The sequence below is a fragment of the Anomaloglossus baeobatrachus genome, chromosome 3, assembly GCF_048569485.1.
Source record: "Anomaloglossus baeobatrachus isolate aAnoBae1 chromosome 3, aAnoBae1.hap1, whole genome shotgun sequence".
In the NCBI taxonomy this organism is placed as follows: domain Eukaryota; kingdom Metazoa; phylum Chordata; class Amphibia; order Anura; family Aromobatidae; genus Anomaloglossus; species Anomaloglossus baeobatrachus.
The window spans coordinates 63,293,052-63,315,813 of record NC_134355.1 but is presented as its reverse complement, the minus strand read 5'-3'; the positions used below and the strand labels follow the sequence as shown (position 1 = coordinate 63,315,813).

Sequence of the window (22,762 nt, the reverse complement as noted above, 5' to 3'; positions counted from 1 at the left end):
CGGTTTTGCGTTCAATCCTGATCGCATGTAGCTGTCACACGCAGATACCTCACAAACGATGCCGGATGTGCGTCACTTACAACTTGACCCCAACGACGGATTGTGAGATATATTGAAGCGTGTGTAGCGGGCTTTAGGGGAGTATTATAAAAGTGATTTTTACATTATACAGCACAGCCTGGACTCTTAAATACAGCATTATAGAATACTGTATATAAGAGCTCAGTGGTGGTGGCTGCAGCTTATTGTCGCCAAATCTGGTGACAGGTTCCCTTTAAAGTTGCCCAGTTACGTTGAGCCATCGTCCCAGTGCCCATCTCCACTCCATCAACGAGATTATGGGACGGCAATGTTTTTCCACTAGTTTATATAGTAAATGAATGGTGTCATTCAAAATGACAACCCGGCCTGTAAAAAAGAAAAAACAACCCCCCATATGGCAATGTAATTAATAAACTGAAAAAGTTATGGCTTTTGTAAGAAGGAGAAGAAAAAAGTAAAGTGTGTTAAATGGGAACTCGCCTTGTCTTGAAAGGGGTTAAATGACCATACAGTGTTTTGCGGCTATCGGAAAAGGAGTCAGGTCTTTTTTTATTCCTTTTTGCAAACTGAACTTTGGTACTGAGGCTATGTGCGCACGTTGCGTATTTGCATGCAGTTACGCTGCGATCTGCACCGCAGCTTAACTGCATACGTCCTGCGTCCCCAGCACAATCTATGATGATTATGCAGGAGACGTGCGCACGTGGCGTATTAGGCCGCAGTGCTTCGGCTGCTGCCCGAAGCGCGCGTTCTAATAAGTGACATGTTACTTCTTTCCTGTGCTCTGCATGCAGCCCCCGCTCTGTCTATGGGAGGGGCTGCACTCAGAGCGCATGGAATCGGCTTTTATTTTTTCCATTACGGACTCTTTCTGCAGCGATTTGAAGCGCACGTGTGCTGTTCAAATCGCTGCAGAAATTTCTGCAGGGACAGAACGCTACGTGCGCACATAGCCTGAGAGTATTAGAAACTGAGTAAAAAAAAAGAAACAGTGTTTACAAAGCTTATTGCTTACTGCTTAGCGAGTCCTGTCAGTGTTACTGTGACCCTTGCATTTTTCATGCTTTAGGAAACTTTTCAGAAATGGATTTGAAGAAATACAAAACTATGCGTTCAACGGCACCAAGCTGGATCAATTGTAGGTATAATTATTTTACTCTGTAGAGATCGTGCATGGACGATTAACCCCGCGTATGCTATTCACTGATCTAATTTACTAATGTTATTTACCAGACCATTGAGACAAAGAATATGTGCACACAACATCTTTTTCAGGCGGGAGCAATCCCACCGAGTTTTTCAGGAAGAAGATCTTTCAGAGAACTCTGGTGTTTTTGCCTTGAAGTGTCTATTTTAACACTTTTATGGCTGTTTCATAGGCGTTTTTTTGTTTTTTTTTTACTTTTCTGACCACAAGTGGTTTTGTTAAGCTATTTTTCTACACTCAAAAAGATGACTGGGTATCTACTTAAACTATGAAGCCTCTTCAAAACGGAAATAAAGAATGATCCGTTCACTTCTTTTAATCACTTGGTGTCTTGAAGCAGTTTAAAGAGGTTTTCCCACCAACAAAGTTCATTAACGCTCAAGAAGGGGGGGGCGCAGATGGTATCTATTCCGATGGTACCAGAAGAAATTAAATTAGGTGCAGTAACCTGGTGCGGTTGTGTTAGACACAACCACTATAACTACGTGGTGAGGAAAGCTGCTGCAGAACCCAGGAGGATAGCATTGGAGGAGATGGAAGAAAAGGGTTAATCCGTGCTACCAGAAGATGATCACTGAAGATCAATGAGGATTCAAGATATTTGATTTTATTGTTCGATGCATTTCAGAGCCATATGACTCCTTCAGGAATAAAAATCAATGTACATTCTTGATTTTTGTTCCTGAAGGAGTCATACGGCGCCCCTGAGGCTTCAGTTGCCACAGGGTACTGCATCTCACCATAGGTGCAGTACTCATCCTGGGTAAGGAGGAAGTCGGTGCCGGTTCACAACATCCACAATCACACATAAGCCAGTTGCCCTCTCACCAAGACGGGGTTAGGGTAGGGTCATTTAGGATGGTTAGCATATCGTCTGGGGCCTCCCACCCACTAGCTCTGGGGCTCGAGTGGGCGAGGTGACTGATCAGGGGAGTAGGAGCCACACACACGCTCTAGACATTTGAGACACGACCGGGAACTAAGTGAGACACAGGAGAACATGGTCACTGAGGGGAGAGCAAATAGCTCCCTCATGACCGGCGCACATCTCAGGGTGCGGAGCCCTAGGCTGGTGGGCACTTCACGGCCTGCCAGTAGAATCTGCCAAGCAGAGGATTTCAAGTCTTCTGGACCACAACAGCTCCCAGGGCAAAGCAGCATATAGAGCCAGGACTATAGGGTGGCCCATCAACGGGCTCATGCTGCCTGCTATATGGGACGGGGAACATAACCACCTCAAGGACACGGGTTCCTGTGTAGCTTCAAGTCGCAGGGACTCACACAACAGAGCGCAGTGAGGAAGGACTCACGAAGTATCCCACTGTTACCGGCCCACCAACTATCCAGGATCGTCTGGAACCCATCACAGCAGAGTTTGCCAGTCCAACGGCAGGAGCAACTCAGTGAGTAAACACCTTAAACTGCAACCGCTGTGTCGTCTGATTCTTCCCGCACCCTACGCTTCCCACACTAAAGGTGGAATACTACTCTCAACATCCTCCCTGGGGCCTAGCTCTGCCTGTGGACAGCTGCAACATCTGAGCTGCATTACCATCCGCCCAAGCAGAGAGAGACCTTGCACAGTGATGTCTCCCCTCCTGGCCGCATTCCACAGGTGGCGTCACAAAAGACAACTACTCCCATCATCACCATCATCCTCCCATCATTTTGGTTGACACCTCGGGATCACGGAGCCGGGCCAGTCCATTGTGACAACCCAAAGCCGACCAAGCCGGCCCGTTGACTAGTAAATCCCTCAAGATCCCGCAGGCGCGTCAACTCCTAAATGCATCGAACAATAAAATCAAATATTTTGAATCCCCATAGATCTTCAGTGATTTCTTCTGGCAGTGTGGATTAACCCTTTTCTTCGATCTCCTCCAACAATCTCTCATGATTAAAATCACACGTTTATCAGCAGAAGGTTATCAAAACTACAGCAACTAGCCCATCATTGGAATCAGGGTCTCTGTCTCTTCATTATGTTGCTCTCTACAGTGGCAAAAACCTAATCAAACACTACCTTTAAGGTAATAAAGTAACCTATCATTGGCTATGTCAAGCTTTAAACCATGGATAGATTCACTCAGGTCCCGATAAATCCAGCATGTAACAACACAGTCGTTTGACTTTAGGCACAATATTAGTATGCAGGATCTCATGACTATTAAAATTGAATTTCTATGGAGAAATGTAGTGTAATTAATATGTGTTGCATGCAGGTTTCTTAATGACAACAAAAATCTACAACGTTTCCATAATGATGCCTTAAAGGGAGCCACTGGACCAAATCTTTTGTAAGTACAATAGTCATTTAGTTTCTTCATTTCAGACATTTATTAATAATTCTAAAAAAAAAAAATCATTTCTTCAATTAATACACTCTAAGAAAGCGAAATCAATTCAGCCGAGCACAATACAGATTATTAGTTTATAGTCAGTAATTTAGTAATGCATGAGCACAATGAGCATCAATTAATGGGAATTTTTCTATTCATTTTACACTGTTAAGATAGCAATAACGTTTATACACCGATAATAAAGGTTATTAAAAAGTAGTTAATTTAGAAGTAAATTTCTACTTTGTATTTTTGTTTTAACTCATACCTGTCCTTTTAAAGAAAAACTATAGAACAATGATGGTCTTCTTGCTCTTTACCATAATTCTGCCAGCACTATAGGCACTGGAGCTACCTCTTCCATCTTTCCCAATATATTCTGTGGACTCTATGTTCCAATGGCTTGCCTTCTCTAAACTGAAAGCCTTTCTCTGTGTTATGCCTGCATGCAGTTTAATAGAACGGAGAGCAGAAGCAGAGAGACAAAACACCTAAGTTGTTATCTATCTCAGGATAGATTGCATTTGACAACAGGTCGAAGGCAGAGGATTACACCAACACTTACAATTGATTTTCAAATCAGAAAAAGAAAGACAAATCCCCATCCCCACTTCCTGTAAAGACACAAAACCCTGCCATAACTTCCTGCTATTCATCTCAGCTGCTCCTAATGGATGACACTTGACAACAGGCAGCAAAATACTCAGAAGAGAATTAAGCTGGCACTTTGGAGCAATTTTCCAGGGGTAGAATAATGTCATTTTTAAATAACGTGATTTGCAATCCGTCTGTTATCACATTATCTATTACATGAGGTCAATCTGACTGAAATTACAATGACAATTCAACGATTATACCTGGAGAAGGAGCTAATGTGAGCACTCAACCCAAGTGACCTCTTCGCTATTGAGCTCAGACAAACATGGCAGATTAATCGTTGACCTAGTGATAACTTCAGGTACCTACTGCTCACTAGCTTACTATATTTACTGCACATCCTCCAATTGGTTCATAAACTTCGTCAGGCTTGAAAAATGTCCAAAGTCATAACCCCAAATCCATCCCAGTTTCCATCCATAAAGTGGAGATGGCGCCAAAGTCTGACATATCAGCTGGTATCAAATGATCCAATTAGTGATTCTGAAACTCCACCTGACTTGACTTAGACTATCTAACCAATCAATGGTCCACACCCATTACATAGCTGTCACCGAAATAACTAATCATCTACATACATAATTGCCAGTTACAGATGTAACCGTATACCACAATGCTCTGCGGCACGGTCAGTTGCGCAGCTGCAGTTCGCGCCCACATCATAGCCATGGTAACCAGGGACAGCAGTGCAGGCAGAACCCAAATTGTGGGCTGAGTAAGCATAATTCTATTCCCAGTCTAATATTGTGCTACCCATATAACATCTAGGTATAATGAGGTGTTGGTGTTGCCAGGAGAAAGTGATCGTGGAAGCCCTGGAGTCTGACCTCAGATACCCTCACTGCTGGCACCGCTTTCACTTATGAAGTCCCGCAGGAGATTGCGAGTGCCGCGAGAGTTCCTGAGTCAGCCCACAAACAGCACTAAGGTTGCCTAAGGCAGAGGTTCCCAACTCCAGTCCTCAAGGCACACCAACAGTGCATGTTTTCAGGATTTCTTTAGCATTGCATGGGTGTTGGATTCAGCACCTTTGCAGGTGATTAAATTATCACCTGTGCAATACTAAGGAAATCCTGAAAACATGCACTGTTGGTGTGCCTTGAGGACTGGAGTTGGGAACCTCTGGCCTAAGGTCACTCAGGAATCTAACAACAGTGCCACTTACTGAAGTGTAGGTTTTACACTCAAGAAAGCTTCCTCACTTCTCCTAACAGGCCCACATACCCGCCTGTACATTTCAGTGCATATCACTGTTCCTTTACTCCCCACTAAGCATAGACAAATGTTCATTTCACCGCACTCCTGATGCGATAGCATCGGGCCTATTTCTAGTATGCTAAATAGCTGCACGTCAAATTTATGTATGAGATAGCCAAGATGATTGTCTATAAAATGAAGGAAGTCTCACACGCAAAGATGTAATGGATGGTGAGATATGGAGACAAAGTCAAAAGTTGAAAACATTGTAACCAGCCAGCTCTTCTGAAATATAATCTATATATATATATAATTGCCTTATTCTGTCTGTCTGTCTGTCTGTCTGTCTCCAAAATTGTGTCCTTACGGTGATACAAAGCTGATTGGCCGCTGGGCTCGCCATGGCCCCGCCCCCCACACGGATTGGCTGCTCGCCTCGGCTCCGCCCCCCCACGGATTGGTCGCTCGCCTCTGCCTGGCCCCGCCCTCCGCATGGATTGACCGCTCGTCCCGGCCCTCCGCACACATCGCCAGACATAACCTTGCGCTGCTGGGATCGTGACGGAGCCGGTGAACGCTGGTAACCATTATACACATCGGGTAACTAAGGTCCCTTAGTTACCCGATGTGTATCATAGTTACCAGCGTACACCGGCTCCCGGTACACATGTGCAGGGAGCCGGCATTATACTCCTCTCCCCCCAGGACTACTCCTCCTATTATAGTCCTCCTATTATACTCCTCTCTGAGTATAATAGGAGAACTATTATAGCATGGGGGATGGAGCACGATGGGGGGTGCGCAGCATGGGGGATGTAGCACGATGGGGAGTGCGCAGCATGGGGGATGGAGCACGATGGGGAGTGCGCAGCATGGAGGATGGAGCACGATGGGGAGTGTGCAGCATGGGGGATGGAGCACGATGGGGAGTACGCAGCATGGGGGATGGAGCACGATGGGGAGTGTGCAGCATGGGGGATGGCGCACGATGGGGAGTGCGCAGCATGGGGGATGGAGCACGATGGGGAGTGTGCAGCATGGGGGATGGCGCACGATGGGGGGTGCGCAGCATCGGGGATGGAGCACGATGGGGAATGCGCAGCATAGGGGATGGAACACGATGGGGGGTGGGCAGCATGGGGCATGGAGCACGATGGGGGGTGGGCAGCATGGGGGGTGCGCAGCATGGGGGATGGAGCACGATGGGGAGTGCGCTGCATGGGGGATGGAGCACGATGGGGAGTGCGCAGCATGGGGGATGGAGCACGATGGGGAGTGCGCAGCATGGGGGATGGAGCACGATGGGGAGTGCGCAGCATGGGGGATGGAGCACGATGGGGAGTGCGCAGCATGGGGGATGGAGCACGATGGGGAGTGCGCAGCATGGGGGATGGAGCACGATGGGGAGTGCGCAGCATGGGGGATGGAGCACGATGGGAGGTGCACACCTCCCCCCAACACACACACACAACACACCACACACACACTGGGAACCACAAACACCGCCATACACAGACACCCACACACACAGACAACCAACACACAAACCCCGCGGCATACATAAATATACGCACATACCGCACAACACACACATTGCACAAAACATACCTCCCCCAAAACACACACACACACCCACACAAACCGCGCAACACACACAACGCTACAGACACACAGCGCTCTACAAACAACGCAACACACGCAACACACATACAACACCGCTCTCACCCCCGCCACACCCAGACAACACCCAGAACATGTACAGCGCCCTACACAAACACTTGGTAACTACACACAACAACAACATCTAGATAGATAGATAGATATATCTATCTATCTATCTATCTATCTTATATATATATATATATATATATATATATATATATATAACAAAAATCATACATGAACTACACAATACGTAAATTCTAGAGTACCCGATGCGTAGAATCGGGCCACCTTCTAGTTTGTAATAAACATTTATCAGACAACCCAAGGCTTTGAAATGTTTCAGCAGGTTCTCCACGATGGACTTAACTTTTGGATCATTATTGCTCATGTCCAAAAGTAGCAGTCACCACTAGGATTTCATGGTTTCCGCCAGGCCACAGGCACGCCAAAATGAAAGCTCTTTCTTCCCCTTAGGGGCACTTTGCACACAACGACATCGCAAGCCGATGCTTGCGATGCCGAGCACGATAGTCCCCGCCCCCGTCGCAGCAGCGATATCTTGTGATAATGTTCGCTACGGCAGCTTCACATGGACACACCTGCCTTGCGACGTCGATCTGGCCGGCGACCCGCCTCCTTATTAAGGGGGCGGGTCGTGCGGCGTCATAGCAACGTCACACGGCAGGCGGCCAATAGAAGCGGAGTGGCGGAGATGAGTGGGACGTAAACATCCCGCCCACCTCTGTCCTTCCGCATAGCCGGCGTGAGCCGCAGGACGCAGATAGGACATGTTCCTCGCTCCTGTGGCTTCACACACAGCGATGTGTACTGCCGCAGGAACGAGGAACATCGTACCTGTCGCAGCCGCGTAATTATGGAATTCCCAGACGCTGCACCGATGATACGATTACGACGATTTTGCGCTCGTTAATTGTATCATCTAGGATTTACACACTACGATGTCGAGTGCGACGCCAGAAGTGCGTCACTTTCGACATGACCCCTCCGACATCGCACCTGCGATGTTGTAATGTGCAAAGTGCCCCTTAGATCTGTACTTTTTCTACACAAACAGAACACACATGTGGAGGCCACAACTTGTCACGATCACCTAGTTTTATCCCAAAGTAAACATAATACACTTTTCTAACTAAATCGATAATGTTCCTTCCCTGTTTCTTCATTACTAAACAACCGCAAATGTAGCAAAAGTTATCGGGTGAATTACGATACCCCCTTGTAGCCATTTCGATCATGTTGTTAGAACTAGAAACGTAAGGCTATGTTCACACATAGCGTTTTTGCAGCGTCTTTTAGCTGCGGATTTGCCTTGGTTTTATGCAAATCCATGCTAATAAAATGCTGCTTTTTACAGTACCAGCAAAATCTATGAGATTCCTGAAATCCTGTTCCCACACACACAAACTGAGGATTGTTTCCCGACTGTTTTGTTAAATACCTGCGTATTTGGTCAGGTTTTCAAAGAATGATCATGACAATTCTTAGAAATTCCATAGAAAAAAATTCTGCAAATCCGCAACAAGAACACCACTAAAATACGCACCAAATCTGCACCAAAAACGCAGATGGCTCAAAGGAAATTTCCTGCCACAAGATCAGGTTTTGGTCCAGAAAAAAATGCAGCAAAACGCCATGTGTGAACCATAACCACTAAATATTGAAAAGAATCGTGGTAAGCACAGCACCACACTCTATTGAACTCGGACTACAAGAAAATCTGCCTTTGCCCCCCCATAGCAACCAATCACAGTCCAGCTTTCAGTTTTATACTGCAGAGGTAAAATGAAAGCTGTGCTCTGATTGGCTGCTATGGACACCACCACACTCCACAGCCAATCACAGCACAGGGTCCATGTAGAAATGTGAATGTGCATTAAATAATAGTCTTATATGAAGGTAATGAGACGCAGACATGTTTTTGTTTTCCAGAGACATAACGGCTACAGCATTAGAACATCTCCCTGTCCATGGGCTGGAATACATCCAAGTCCTAGTGGCAGAAAAATCTTATTACCTGAAGAAATTGCCAGCTCTGGACAAACTCACCAACTTGGTGAAGGCGCAGCTAACGTATCCCAGTCACTGCTGTGCTTTTGCGAACATGAGATTAAAGGAGTAAGTACTATATTATGTAGTTTAAAATAGAAGGATTTTTGTGTACTCACCGTAAAATCTCTTTCTCTGAGTCTTCATTGGGGGGACACAGGACCATGGGTTATGCTGCTGTCACTAGGAGGCTGACACTAAGTAGACAGAAAAAGTTAGCTCCTCCCCAGCAGTATACACCCCGAGCCGGAGGCGGACTCAATCAGTTTAGTGCACAAGCAGTAGGAGGAGAACCAAACAACCCTAGATAAGACAAGGTAAAAACTATAACCAAATAGTCGTGCGACCAGTGGCCTGGGAATATGGCCACTGAGGCAACAGGCAGGTAATATGTAACAAAAAACACAAGCAGGGTGGGTGCTGTGTCCCCCAATGAAGACTCAGAGAAAGAGATTTTACGGTGAGTACACAAAAATCCTTCTTTCTCTATTGTTTCATTGGGGGACACAGGACCATGGGACGTCCATAAGCAGTCCCTGGGTGGGAAGAGAACCATCACCGGAGATAGGCAGGAAACCGCTTCCTCCTGTCGGCCTTGACCCAGACCTACAAACACCTACCTTGTTACAGGTGTGCTACTGCCACCCGTAAACCTTACGTCAAGACTGGCCTCTGCCAAAGCTTGGGTGTGAACCTGGTAGAAACTAGTAAAGGTATGCCGACTAGACCAGATGGTGACCCGGCGGACATGGTCGGTCGACGTCTGAAGTCCAATCATCCAAGAGGCTCCCCTTGGACGGTATAATGCGGCGGAGGTCCGCCCTTCATGCGATAGGCTTGACATATGGCGGAATGGATCCATGTGGCAATCTTGACCCTGGGCGCCGGCATGCGCCTCCTGGAACTGGGTGAAAGAGTGAATTAACTGTCGGTGTAAACCGAAAAGTTCGGTCCTGAAGACATAACCAACTGAGGGCTCATACCAGCTCAGGAACGAACTAGGCCCTTTTCAGGCTGAGAGAAGAGACTAGGACCGAACCTGAAACCCAATCTCCTTATCTGGAAGGAAGGCGAGCTGCCTTGGACCGAAAAGGAGGGTTGTGGCCGGAGCACCCCCCTTGTCCTGCTGGAGGACCCGGAAAAAGGGGGGGAAAAAACGACAAGAGAGGGTTGTCCGCCCTGATGCCCTTTGTAAAAAAGAGACGGCCATGAGGAGCCCACCTATCCAAACAGGTGGGAGCAGGAAGCACTCGGAAAGACCAAACAGGGTGCCTTGAAGCGAACCCATCGCTAGATTAAGGTCCCACGTTTCTAGTGGACGGTGATGCCGCCGAGCCAGATGGACGCTTCTCTGCGTGAAAACCTTGATCGTGGGACGAGAAGTGATAGGTCTCTGAAACCGAAATGACCGAGTCGACACCTGGCCCTTAGAGGGACGCGCGAGAGAGCCGCATCCAGATCTGACTGCAAGCATGGCAGCAGTGAAGGAAGGGAGAGAGAGAGAAAAGAGAAGATGTGCTCCTCACACCCCGGAGGAGCTCTTCACGTGTGGTAATGAATCTTCGAGGAAACCGGTTTCCCGGCCTTCATCATTGTCTGCATCCTTCTTGCCAACCGGCCTGTGCGAGCTAGCACCCGGGATCCACTAGTTAGGCCGTCAAACCTAGGACTTCTGAGTCCTGGTGGAAGAGAGGGCCCCGACACGGAAGAACTGGACGGTCTGGAAGGCGCCACGGGGCATCTGCGAGGAGTTGAGTGAGTTTTGTGAACTATGCTCGCCTGGGCCACTGCAGAGCCACCTTCTGCCTTGGTCCATCTTGAGAACCCTCGAGATCATGGGAAGCCGTGGGAAGATGCCCGAGAGCCTGAACTGGCCCCACGACCGGGCGAGGGCGTCGTCACCTAGTCCAGAGAAGGGGGCACCCTCGATGCGCCGTTGACTTGACAGCTGGATCGGGAGGCTAATAGGTCCACGACTGGAGGTCTTCCTTCGCCGTAGATCTGGCTGGTGACTTCCCTGTTGAGGAGCCATTTGCCCAAGCGAGGCCTTTCCTGCCGAGAAAAAACGGCCGTCCAAACGTCCACGCTCGGGATGTGCACTGCCGAGATTAGAGAGTGACGAGATCCGGCCCAGAGCAAGATCTTCTTGACCTCTTCCCTTGTCATGACACTCCCTGCGCCTCCCTGGTGGATGATGCACGCCACCGCTGTGGCATGGTCCGACTGGAACCTGACTGGGCAACCTCGTCCCAGTGAAGAAATCGTAACCGGGCTAACCGGATGGCTCTGATTTCCGGAATGTTGAAGGGGAGACAACACTCTAGGGGTGTCCCTCGGGACCGTGCTGTGGGATGGTGGAATAGCATACCCTAGCATAGGAGACTGGTGACGGTTGATACTATCCTCCAGAGGAGAAGGAGAGGGGACCTTCCCAAGGGACGGTTGCGAAGACTGGTCCACTAGGAAGGGATTGGCGGGTCCCCAGCGTAGACGGAACCTACCTGACTCCGTTCTTCAGTGGGGTCCGCTGGAAGGCCAAGGATGAAACCTGGTAAGTGTACCGCCGCTATCACCGCCACCAACAGCCGAGGACTCGCATACCAAACCCGACTCGGTGCAGGGAAAAATACTACTCCTGCGTGAAGAGTAACTTCCCTTGGACGGTCTCGAATACTGTGCCTAAAGGGATGATCTACCGGGCCGGGGTCAGAGAGGACTCCATCCGGTAGATCAGCTACCCTAGTAGCGAAAAAGTGATGATGACTGTCTAAACCTCAAGGCGAGGGTCCGTGAAGGAAGAAGTCTGGACCACCAGGTCGTTTATGGGCAGAGTGAACCTAGCAGCCCTGTAGAGTAGGATGTGCAGGGACAGCCGCCCTGATCCCTGCAAGCGCTCTTAAAAAAGAAAACTGGAATGGTCCACTGCAACGCAAGGCGGAGGGACTGTTGGAGGGATAGAGGCGCCCTGACTGTTGCGGCGCGAACGGACTGGAACTGAGCGGTGAGGCGACGATCCTGATGTGTCTGGGCCAATGCTGGGAAAGAGATGTACTCTTCCCTCACGTAGCCTAGGGGATCAACTGGACTAGCCTATCTCCGAAGGGACGGTCACCTAAGGGCGGAAGGGAAGTCAGCGACTCCTTAGATGTCGCCTCCGCAATCCAGATCCTGAGTCAGAGGTCTCGACGGGTGGTCACACTGCTGCTAGAGGCTCAGGCCGTGCAGCTGGCAGACGCCAGGGCTGTGATGAGAAGGTACTCACCGAAGATGTTAACCAGTTCTGCATAGGGTGTCCGCGGAGTCCCTGAGGGGCGTCACGTTAGGGACGAGAAGCCAGGCGGAACACTGGCGGGTCGACAACAGGGTAGCGCGCCCCTTCCTTTCGGAGCCCTTTGGAGAAGGGGTAATGACAAATAAAGGGACCTACCGCTGGTAAACGTCGCGTCCGGGTATTGTCCTTGATCACGCAGTCACACGGCAAACTCTGGATGTCCAGTGAAAACCGCAGGAGCCCGCCACATTCGTCGCTCCAGGGTAGAATGCCCATTCTCTCCGGAGTCCTTTGGAGAATGGATAATGACAATAACACGACTTACTGCTGGTAAACGTCGTGTCTGGTTGTTGTCTGTGATCACTCAGCGACTCCAGTGTAGCATGCCCATTCTCTCCGGAGCCCTTTGGAGAAGGGAATAATGACAATGACCAGACTTACCGCTGGTAAACGTCGTGTCTGGTTGTTGTCTGTGATCACGCAGTAACTCGGCGAACTCTGGATGTCCCCTGAATACATCAAGGGTCCGTCCCACACGCCTTAAAGGAGACCTGTGTGCACGGAGAGAAGAGGGCTGTCCGTACCTTTACGGCTTGACTCACCATTTCTACCAGGCTATTCGTCATGCGCCAAACATCCGGGTCCTGCTCGGAGTCCAGCAGAGGTGGAACGCCTGGGCCATCACCCGAGAGGTCAAAAAGCTACCGGAGGAAAGGCAGTCTGGACCTGGGGATTAAGGTGAAACCTGGGGGCCGCAGAAGACGAGACCTGGCAGGTTCGCTTCGAGCAGAGGAAAAAGGTCCCTGGTACGGGACTCACCTCCCCGGAGGGATTGCGCCAGTCCTGTGGATGGTATGACAGAGCGTCGGCCGGGGACGCAGCGCATGCGCACCAACCCGAGGGACGTCAGCGAGGGGATTTATGGCCTGAGACAGGGCGCTAACCAGCCGGCAGGGGCGGGATACAGGGGCGTGCAGTGCCAGGGGCTGCGGTAGTTGTAAACACTAATTTGACATCATTTGGGGTAATTCACAATTGAGGGAACTGCAAACTTGAGCTTACCGGTCCAAAATAACTAATATCTCAAGCTCTGAGAACTCTATATACTAACCCTATTGAGATGTGTATCTCTGATGCAAACCAGTGCCCGAATAAGTACTTGTAAGAGTTAATATATATCTACATTTACATATATTGTAATAAACTCAGCCCATGATAAATAAACCACTATTGTTAAATGAACGTGGCTAATTTGGGTCTCTATTTTCCCTGATATGAGGGTTGCTGCAGCCTCAGCAACCCGCAGACCAGGAGTCTGCCATAATCCCTCTTTTTTTTTTTTTTTTTTTAAAATGGACGCTGAGGAGGCTGGAGGCGGGCCGAGGAGAGCGGGAAAAATCATCCACCGCCCCCCCTGTGATGCCTGGGGCTGAGCGGAGGACGGAGACGGAGCGGCCGGCGGCCAATAGCGCTGCGGCGGGAGGCGGGCCTGGGACGCCGGGGACAGGGCCGAAGCCGGGGCCTAAATTTCGAAGCTGCCGGCGCAGGGGAAGGTAGAGACCGGCGGTCCTATCTGCGAAAATGGCGGCACAGCAGCGATGTCGGGAAGCCGGCCAGGAGCTCTGCGTGCGTGCCGGTGCACTCCGCTGCCCGATGGGACGTGGCCGGGGCGCCCGGCGACTAGGCCCAGACCGGGGCCTAAATTTTGCAGCCGCCCGATGGAGGAGAAGGTAGGAGAGGGTGTCCTACCTGATCAGTGGCGTCGCATCTGTCCAGTGTGCAGGCTCTGCACATGTGCCTGTGTGCTCCGCACACCGAAGGAATGGCTGCAGGCACCAGGGAAAAGAATGAGGAAGGCAGGGAGGTGGACGCCGGTGGGGGTGGGAGCCCCCTGTAAATGTAGCAGCGCTGCGGGCCCCATCATAAATCCAGATGCGCTGCGGAGGTCCAGTCCCTATTGCCGAGCCCCTTGCACCCTTTGGGGTGATACCGCAGGGTGAATAGGGGGTGCCCAGGAAGGTTCTGCCCCGCGTGCCAACCCGGGAGTGGTACCACGGAAATGGACGGGGGAGAGGGCCCGACGTCTCAAGCATCTGCGACCCTGGGGAGGGGTACCCAAAGGGGTGCGAAAGGATGAGTGAAGAAAAATAACGATACCTGTGGAAACAGAGAAGTACAGGGATGAGAGCGACGAGCGTCGCCGAGAAAAAATGAAAAAAATACGCAAAAAATCAAGTGGCTGAAGGGGGCCCAGCCGGCCCACATCAGCCTCCTACGACACTAAGCAAAAAACTGATTGAGTCCGCCTCCGGCTCGGGGTGTATACTGCTGGGGAGGAGCTAACTTTTTCTGTCTACTTAGTGTCAGCCTCCTAGTGACAGCAGCATAACCCATGGTCCTGTGTCCCCCAATGAAACGATAGAGAAATACTCTTTGCTTGTAATTTTTTATTATTGCGTTGTCCCTCTTCTTATCCTCCTGGAAATATATGAAGAGAATGACAACTTGAAAATACTATTTTGCATATCAATACTATAGGTCCTTAAATGTAATCTGTCACCAGGATTTTGCATTATAAGCTGAAGACAGCATGCTGCGAGGGTTAAAAAGTAAAGACATCTGTGTTGCTCTTACCTGTGTCTGAGCTATTGTTTACTCATACTAAAGGGTTTATTGCTGTGTGATTAATATTGGTGTGAATCCCTGCCTGGGCCAGTCCAGCATTCCCCCTGTTGTGATTGACACCTCATAGTCAATGGACAATCTCTATTGAGAGCCTGGTGTGGCAGGGACAGCTCCCTGCTCTGCTACACTCAATTCTGAGATAAAGTCAGAAGGGCTGCACACAGTGATCCAAGATAACAAAAAGGAAAGCGGGCACCACAGGGTATGCTTCTGAATGCCGGGGACTTCCAGTCATGTGCAGTATGAAGCCAGGTGTCCGCGTCCCGGCTTCAGAGATGTCTACTGCACATGACTGGAAGTGCCCAGCATTCAGAAGCACTGTCACAGCAAACACTGCTGGTGACGCTGCATTGCATAGCATGTTAATATGCCCCTGTGGGTGTGCTAACATGCTAAGAGGATGGACTAGTTGGGGGATATAACACCCTTGGGACTAGTCCTCTCGTGCATTACCATAAGATAAAAGATCTTTAGAAATACTTTTTCTAAAGATCTTTTTATCTATGCTACTAAATACAGGGATGGTTAGGCAAAGATTAGCAATATGCACCCAGAACTGCTCGTGGTTCTGAGTGTATATTGCACCTGACAGGTTCCCTTTAATGAAGTTGACCAGAACTGGAAAATCTGCAGTCACTATTTGGGTGGGTGTTCACAAGACCCCATGTATACAATCTGCATACTCATGGTCACATCCCCTCTAGACTCCTGTGGTTTTCTCAATTCTTTTCTACTCTGAGAGAAACCAAGTGAGACTATCGACACAAAACCACAATTATGCAAATCGCATATATGCAATCACCCGCCTGCCCACCTGCACCTGGAATACAAGGGAATCATTACAGTGTGTTCATTGCACATTGCACAATTGGGCAGTCACAGAGTGACTGCAGACTTGTCTTCTGATACCAGTAAACCCCTTCATTGCCTTGGGGTTATACTGTAGTGTGCCAGTGTTCCCGTAATATTTTTTTAGTAGTGTGGATTGTGATGCCATACAGTGCCATCAGCAGCATCACCTTTCGTAACCTCAGGACCATATTCTAACACATCACTTTATCAAAGCTACAAATGTTATTCATCATTTGGCTAAATGAGTAGCTCTCCATTATCCAGCATGAAAAGAGCTGTAGAAATTCTACATAAACAGCTTTATTATCCACTGAGAAGATGCCGTATAAACCTGGCTCAGGCCATTACTGCATTTCAGAGTTCGGAGTTTTGTCATCTTTCCAAAGATAAAGTCGCCTGTGAGGTTGTGATAAATTTTCATGGCCCAACCTATAAAATCATCATCTCTACCGAAGCATAAACTTGTAAAGCAACAATAGTCTTCCTAGCCAAGGAGATCTCTGCTACTTAATAGCTGCGGACGTCTCAGCTTTTACTATGCACTGGACTGACATGTCTTCATTCTGGAAAGATTTGTTAAAACAGCCGTAAAACCTATTATTACTTCTCAGGATAGTGTTACACATCACTGATTTTCTAGCTTCAAATAAACTTATTCATTGTGTATTAAAAAGTTGTGCAATTTTCCAGTATACCTCAAGTGTCCATTCCGCAGAATTTTTAAGATCTGTGCTTGCGGTCAGTGAATTAGGGACTTCACCGTTTACTCACGTACGAAGACAACACGGGGGTATAACTAAAGCAGATGTGGAACATTCACCTGTGTGTTACAGGGAACTTAAAAGGTGTCGTCCACTTTAAAAAATGGTGCAACTTTCTAATTCACTTTCTATATGATCCTTTGCTGACTCCATATACACTATTCAAAGCTTCCCAATGCAAAGTCTGTAAGAGACCCCCCTATTTACCTTCAGCTATTAAATGGAGTATGTCAGCGCAATAAGGCTATGTGCGCACTATAAAAATTTCTTGAGAAACTTCTGGGAGTGAAAGATTTCCGGACCTCCGGAAAAAATCCGCGCCAAATCCGCATGCGGATTTGCCGCGGATTAGCAGCGAATTTGCCGCGATTTTCCCGCGGGTGGTTCCCTGCGGATTTTGCAGGCTGTACTGCCGAAATCCGCAGGGTACCTGCGGAAAATAATTGACATGCTCATTTTCTCAAGAAATTTTCTCGAGAAATTCTTCTCAAGGAAATTTCTTGAGAAAAATCCGCACAGCTTTTTTTTTTCTCATAGAATTTGCTGGGAAATGTCTGCACAAAGATTGCAGACATTTCTCAAGAAATTTCCGCGGCAAATCCGCGGGTAAAACGCACTAGTGCGCACAGAGCCTTAAAGGGACTCTGTCAGGAGGTTTCTGCAATGTAACCTGAAGACATCATGCTGCAATAGATAAAACAGAGTCTTCCACCATTTGTATTTTATCTCACACTTTTTTTTTTATTCACCTGAAATGTTAGCTTAAGCCTGTTATCTTCATCATTAGTGGGTCTCAGCAACTTATGAGCTCTAGTCAGACTCCACCCCACTCTGTGATTAACAGCTTCTGTCTATGGAAATGTACACCAAAAGCCTGGTGTGGGCAGGGGCAGCTCCCAAAGCTCAGCTCCATCCACAATCTAAAATCTTTCTAAGTGTAAGGAGTTCACACATAGCGACAGCGACAACGACGTTGCTGTTAAGTCACCATTTTCTGTGACAAACAGCGACCTTGTAAGTCGCTGTTATGATCGCTGCTTAGCTGTCAAACACAGCAGACGCAGCAGCGATCATAACGACACGCGTCGCTGTGCTACATGTGCAGAGAGCAGGGAGCCGCGCACACTTAGCGCTGGCTCCCTGTACTCCTAGCTACAGTACACATCGGGTTAATTACCCGATGTGTACTGCAGCTACATGTGCAGGGAACAGGGAGCCGGCACTGGCAGCGAGAGCGGCGGACGCTGGTAACGAAGGTAAATATCGGGTAACCAGGGAAAGGTCTTCCCTTGGTTACCCGATGTTTACCCTGGTTACAGCTTACCGCAGCTGCCAGATGCCGGCTTCTGCTCCCTGCTCGCTTCATTTTGTTGCTGTCTCGCTGTCACACACAGCGATGTGTGCGTCACAGCGGGAGAGCGACGACCAAAACATGAAGCTGGACATTCAGCAACGAGCGGCGACCTCACAGCAGGGGCCAGGTCGTTGCTGGATGTCACACACAGCGACAGTGACGGGACATCGCTGCTACGTCACAGAAAATGGTGACGTAGCAGCGACGTCGTTGTCGTCGTCGCTGTGTGTGACACCACCCTAAGAACGTCAGCACCTTGTAATCTAAGTGATACATCATTGAACTCAGCATCTGTTTGCCTACATCATGCTGCTCTCAGATGAGGTAGCAAAAATCTGCTGACAGATTCCTTCTAACTGTTCAAACCAAACACAGGTGCTCAATGCAGACTCAACATGGCTAAGAAGTGCAGTGCACCTTCTTCTCACCTATTTGTTTTCAAACCTTCTCCTCCTCTTCTAAAGCTGTATCTATCAATCAGTGAAGAATAGGATGGAAACAGGTACAAAAAAAGTAGGTGGATGGTTGCAGTGAACTGTTCAGCCATGTGAAGCGTGCACCAAGAACCTGTGCTTGGTTTGAACAATCATTTGTGCAGAGATAAGCCATTTAAATCGGTGAAGGTAAATGGTAGCCTCTTACAGTCTTTGCATTGAGGAACATTGAAATCTGTCTATAAACAAAGGGAAAGTAAATGAGAAAGTTGCACAATTTGTTAATTGTTCCCGACAACAGCCACCAGAAAAGCTCTGATTCATGGGACAAGAAAATGGGTTGCCTTTCCCTTTTTTTCGGATTTTGCATTTGTAAATAGCAAAATAGGAGATATTGTGCAGATCAGTGGACTCCAACCATTGATCCAATGAACAGGGCTCTGAAATGACCCCATGGGAATAGAGCTGTTGAATTGTGAGCCCCACTGCTTTGTTCATTTTTGATGAATCTGCCAGAGATACCCGAGCACAGTGCTGGAATTATTTTTTATGTTTTCTAAAATGTAACTTTGGTACTTATGTGCGGCCACAGGAGCGCCCTAGTTCTGAACGCATGTCCACAAGCGGCGAGGACCTTGGCCTGATATCCTTCCGGTGTTACCGGCTGCATTAACTCTTGGCCACCCTACCTAGAGGTACCTGTATCTCATAGCACGCTCCCCATAAGACAGACTGTGGATAACGTCCCAGCAATTTCACACAGCTCCTGCTGTGACAGCGTTATACTTGCTATACCTACAAGGCTAACATACAGCGTTATTCACATTAGACGCTATTGCTCCACTTTCCCAGCACCCCTAGGCTGGATGATTACAGCACCTGGCAGGTGCCGCACGATCCATATTACCTTATAACGGTCCCTAAGCAACAGTTAAGCCCACAACAGAAAAACTGCTTTACATTGTCCGGCTCCATTTACCGACGTACTTTTACTATTACAATTTTCTTGATAAGTCCAATCTGACGAAGGCTCAGGCCGAAACGTCATTTGTAACTTGTTTTGGACAAAAACATATATGCTTATGAAATTTTTTTTTCTAAATACGGACCAATAGAGAGTGATTTTGCATTACTATCCGTTGTGACTTACTGACTTAGTTTGGGAGATTTAGAGTGCCGAGGTTATCCACTATTTTTGCATATAGAACTAGCCTGTTTTAATAGGACATGAAGGCCCAAATTCATCATTGCTTTTGTGCATTTTTTTGTCTAGGAAAACAGTATTTCTGTTGATCAGAGGGATGCTGAAGCATCCCTCTAATCAGCAGAAGCAATCGGACACTGCAGGCATAAACTCCGCTAAGGGTATAAAATCAATAAGAAAAATTAAAAAAAAAAACTTGCTAAAAAATTAGAAAAAAAAATAAAAAGTTCAAATCAGCTCCCTTTTGCCCCATTGAAGATAAAACAAGCAAAAAAAATATACACATTTGGTATCGCCGCATTTAGAAAAGCCTGATCTATCAAAACATAAAATGAATTAATCTTATCAGTAAAGGGCGTAGTGAGAAAAAAAAATAAAAAACGCCAGAATTTTGTTTTTTTGGTCACTGAAACATTGCATTAAAATGCAATAACAGGCTATAAAAATATTGCATCTACGCAAAAGTGGTATAATTAAAAACATCAGCTTAAGGAACAAAAAATAAGTCATCACTGAGCCCCAGATCCCAAAAAATGAGAGCGCTAAGAGTCTCGGAAAATTGCGGTAAAAAGCACAATTTTTTTTTTTTACAAATTTCTGAGGTTTTTTTTTCACCACATAGATAATAGTAAAACTATACATGCTTGGTATCTACGAACTCATACTGCCAGGTCAGTTTTACCAAATAGTGAATTATTTTTCTGTTTTCCAGTATAATTAGGTGGTGGAATGAATGGCGTCGTTCAAAAGTACAACTCGTTCCTCAAAAAACAAGCTCTCATATGGCAATATTGATGGAAAAATAAAAACAGTATGGCTCTTGGAAGAAGGGGAGGAAAAATAGTAAATGAAAAATGGAAAATCACCCTGGGGTGATGGGGCTAATATAAAATTACATATAAACATTTACACTTTGTTCTCCAAAATCATTTTAGAATTATTGTGCTCCTTTGACAAATAAGTAATCCAATTACTACGTACTGTACACAGTGAGAACTTCTATTATTCATACATTTACTATGTTAATGGTTACACCAAGGCTTGCCGGGGTCAGATCACACTGATGCCAGGTCTTCCCAGCAGGTGTGAACAAATTCCTTACATAACTCAGTAGAAATTATGTTAGCATTCCTTACCAGAACATTGTATTCAGTTTTCATCTTCCAACTTTTTACAAAGGACATTTCAGGGGCTCAAAAGTAAATAGGCAAATTAACTTTACAATAAATAAAATTTTCATTTGTAATCCTTTGAAGAGAATCCTTTACAGGTAAATGACTGCCCATAGTCTGGAAGTCATGGACGTCACAAAACGTTGGGTTTCCTCCTTTGTGATGCTGTCAGCCTTTACTGCAGCTGACTTCAGTTGTTTCTTGTTTGTGGATCTTTCTGCTTTTGTCTTCAGGATCTGAGATGCCGCTCGATGGGGTGAGTTCCAGTGCTTGACTCTGCCATTGCAGAATATTCCACTTTTTTGCCTTAAAACAATCTTGGGTTTCTTTCGCAGTATATTTTGGTCATTGTCCATCTGTATTGTCAAGCACCATCCAATCAACCTTGCTCCATTTGGTTGAATCAGAGTCAAAAGCAAAGCCCTATACACTTCAGAATTTTTCAGAATTCATCTGGCTGCTTCTGTCTTCAGTCACATCATCAATAAACATTAGTGACCCAGGGCCATTTGAAGCCACTCATGCCCAGTCATCATATTGCCTCCAACATGTTTAACTATGTGCTAAGGTTTGTATCACAATGAGTCACTCCAAGCCTTCCCATCTTTTTGGTACAGGTTGAGCTTATTTTGACCTATCTACAGAATGCTTTTTCAGAGTTGGGCAGCTTCTTCAAATTTTTTTTTTTTTCCAAAGTATAATTTGGCCTTTTTATTTTTAAGTCCAATTAATGGTTCGCACCTTGTGGTGAACCCGCTGTATTTGCCCTCATGAATTCTTCTCTTTATCGTAGACTTAGATCGTGAAACACCTACTTACTGGACAGTGTTCTTCACTTCGGCGATTGTTATGAAGAGATTTTTCTTCACCGTGGAATAGATTCTGTGATCATCCACCACTGTTTTCTGTGTTGATGTCTAGACCTTTTTGGAGTTCTCATCACCAGTGTGCTTTTTTTTAAGAATGTACCAAACTGTTGATTGGGTCACTTGTAACATTTCTGTTATCTTTCTGATGGATTTTGTCTTTTTTTCAGCCTAGTGATGCTGTTTCTCCTCCATTGAGAGCACATTTAACCTCATGTTGTGCATTCACAGAAACCGCTTCCAAATGCAAATGCCACACCTGGAATCAGCTCCAGACCTTTTACCTGCTTAATTGATGATGGATTAACAAGGGAATAGTTTTCCAATTACGTTTGGTCCCTTAAAAAAGGGGCAGCTACATATTAAAGAGCTGTAATTCCTAACCCTTACTCCAATTATGGTTTACTTCAAAGTAAAGCTGAGAGTCTGCACTTTAATCCCATAATGATTATATAACTGTCTTGAACATGTTTTTTTACACAGCTAAAACGTCAAAATATTTCCGGACCTAACTTGATCTACAGATCTTTTTCTACTACCTCCAAGTGCTCCTATCCGGTTTCTAGATGCTTATATGGAGGCATGGTACATCACTCATAGGAGTTTAGGGGGCTTTACTGTACCTCATCATGCCTATTATGTCATAAGAAGCACTTTAGAGTTGGAAAAAATGATGGCTAAAATTTTAAAAAATGTATAGCTCAAAATCAACATAGTTGTGTGCAAATAACAATCCATATCATCCTCAGCTCCCCATCCTCTGAGCCCTCTTTACTCATGTTGTGACTCCAGGTCCAGCACCTGCACGTCCTGTACTCTGCTACTCACATAGAGGAACTGCAGATTTTTGTTCTAAGAAATATGAATTTTAAACCGGCACACGTCTCCAATTCAAGGACCACACTCAAGGATTAGAAAGGCCACTCCATAATAGAATTAGAACCACAAAAACAGGAGTTTTAAGGCAATATACAAAAGATTTTATTAAT

General features: G+C 46.8%; 1 protein-coding gene across 1 annotated transcript in view; it reads left to right on the top strand.

Annotated features, from left to right (window-relative positions):
* The window catches only part of LHCGR (luteinizing hormone/choriogonadotropin receptor), a 189,173-nt gene that overhangs the window by 152,139 nt on the left and 14,272 nt on the right, over positions 1-22,762 (top strand). Inside the window, exons 7-9 of the mRNA XM_075338040.1 lie at positions 1,112-1,180; positions 3,472-3,546; positions 9,058-9,243. Of these exons, the coding sequence (XP_075194155.1) occupies positions 1,112-1,180; positions 3,472-3,546; positions 9,058-9,243 (330 nt within the window). The remainder of the gene's footprint in view (positions 1-1,111; positions 1,181-3,471; positions 3,547-9,057; positions 9,244-22,762) is intronic.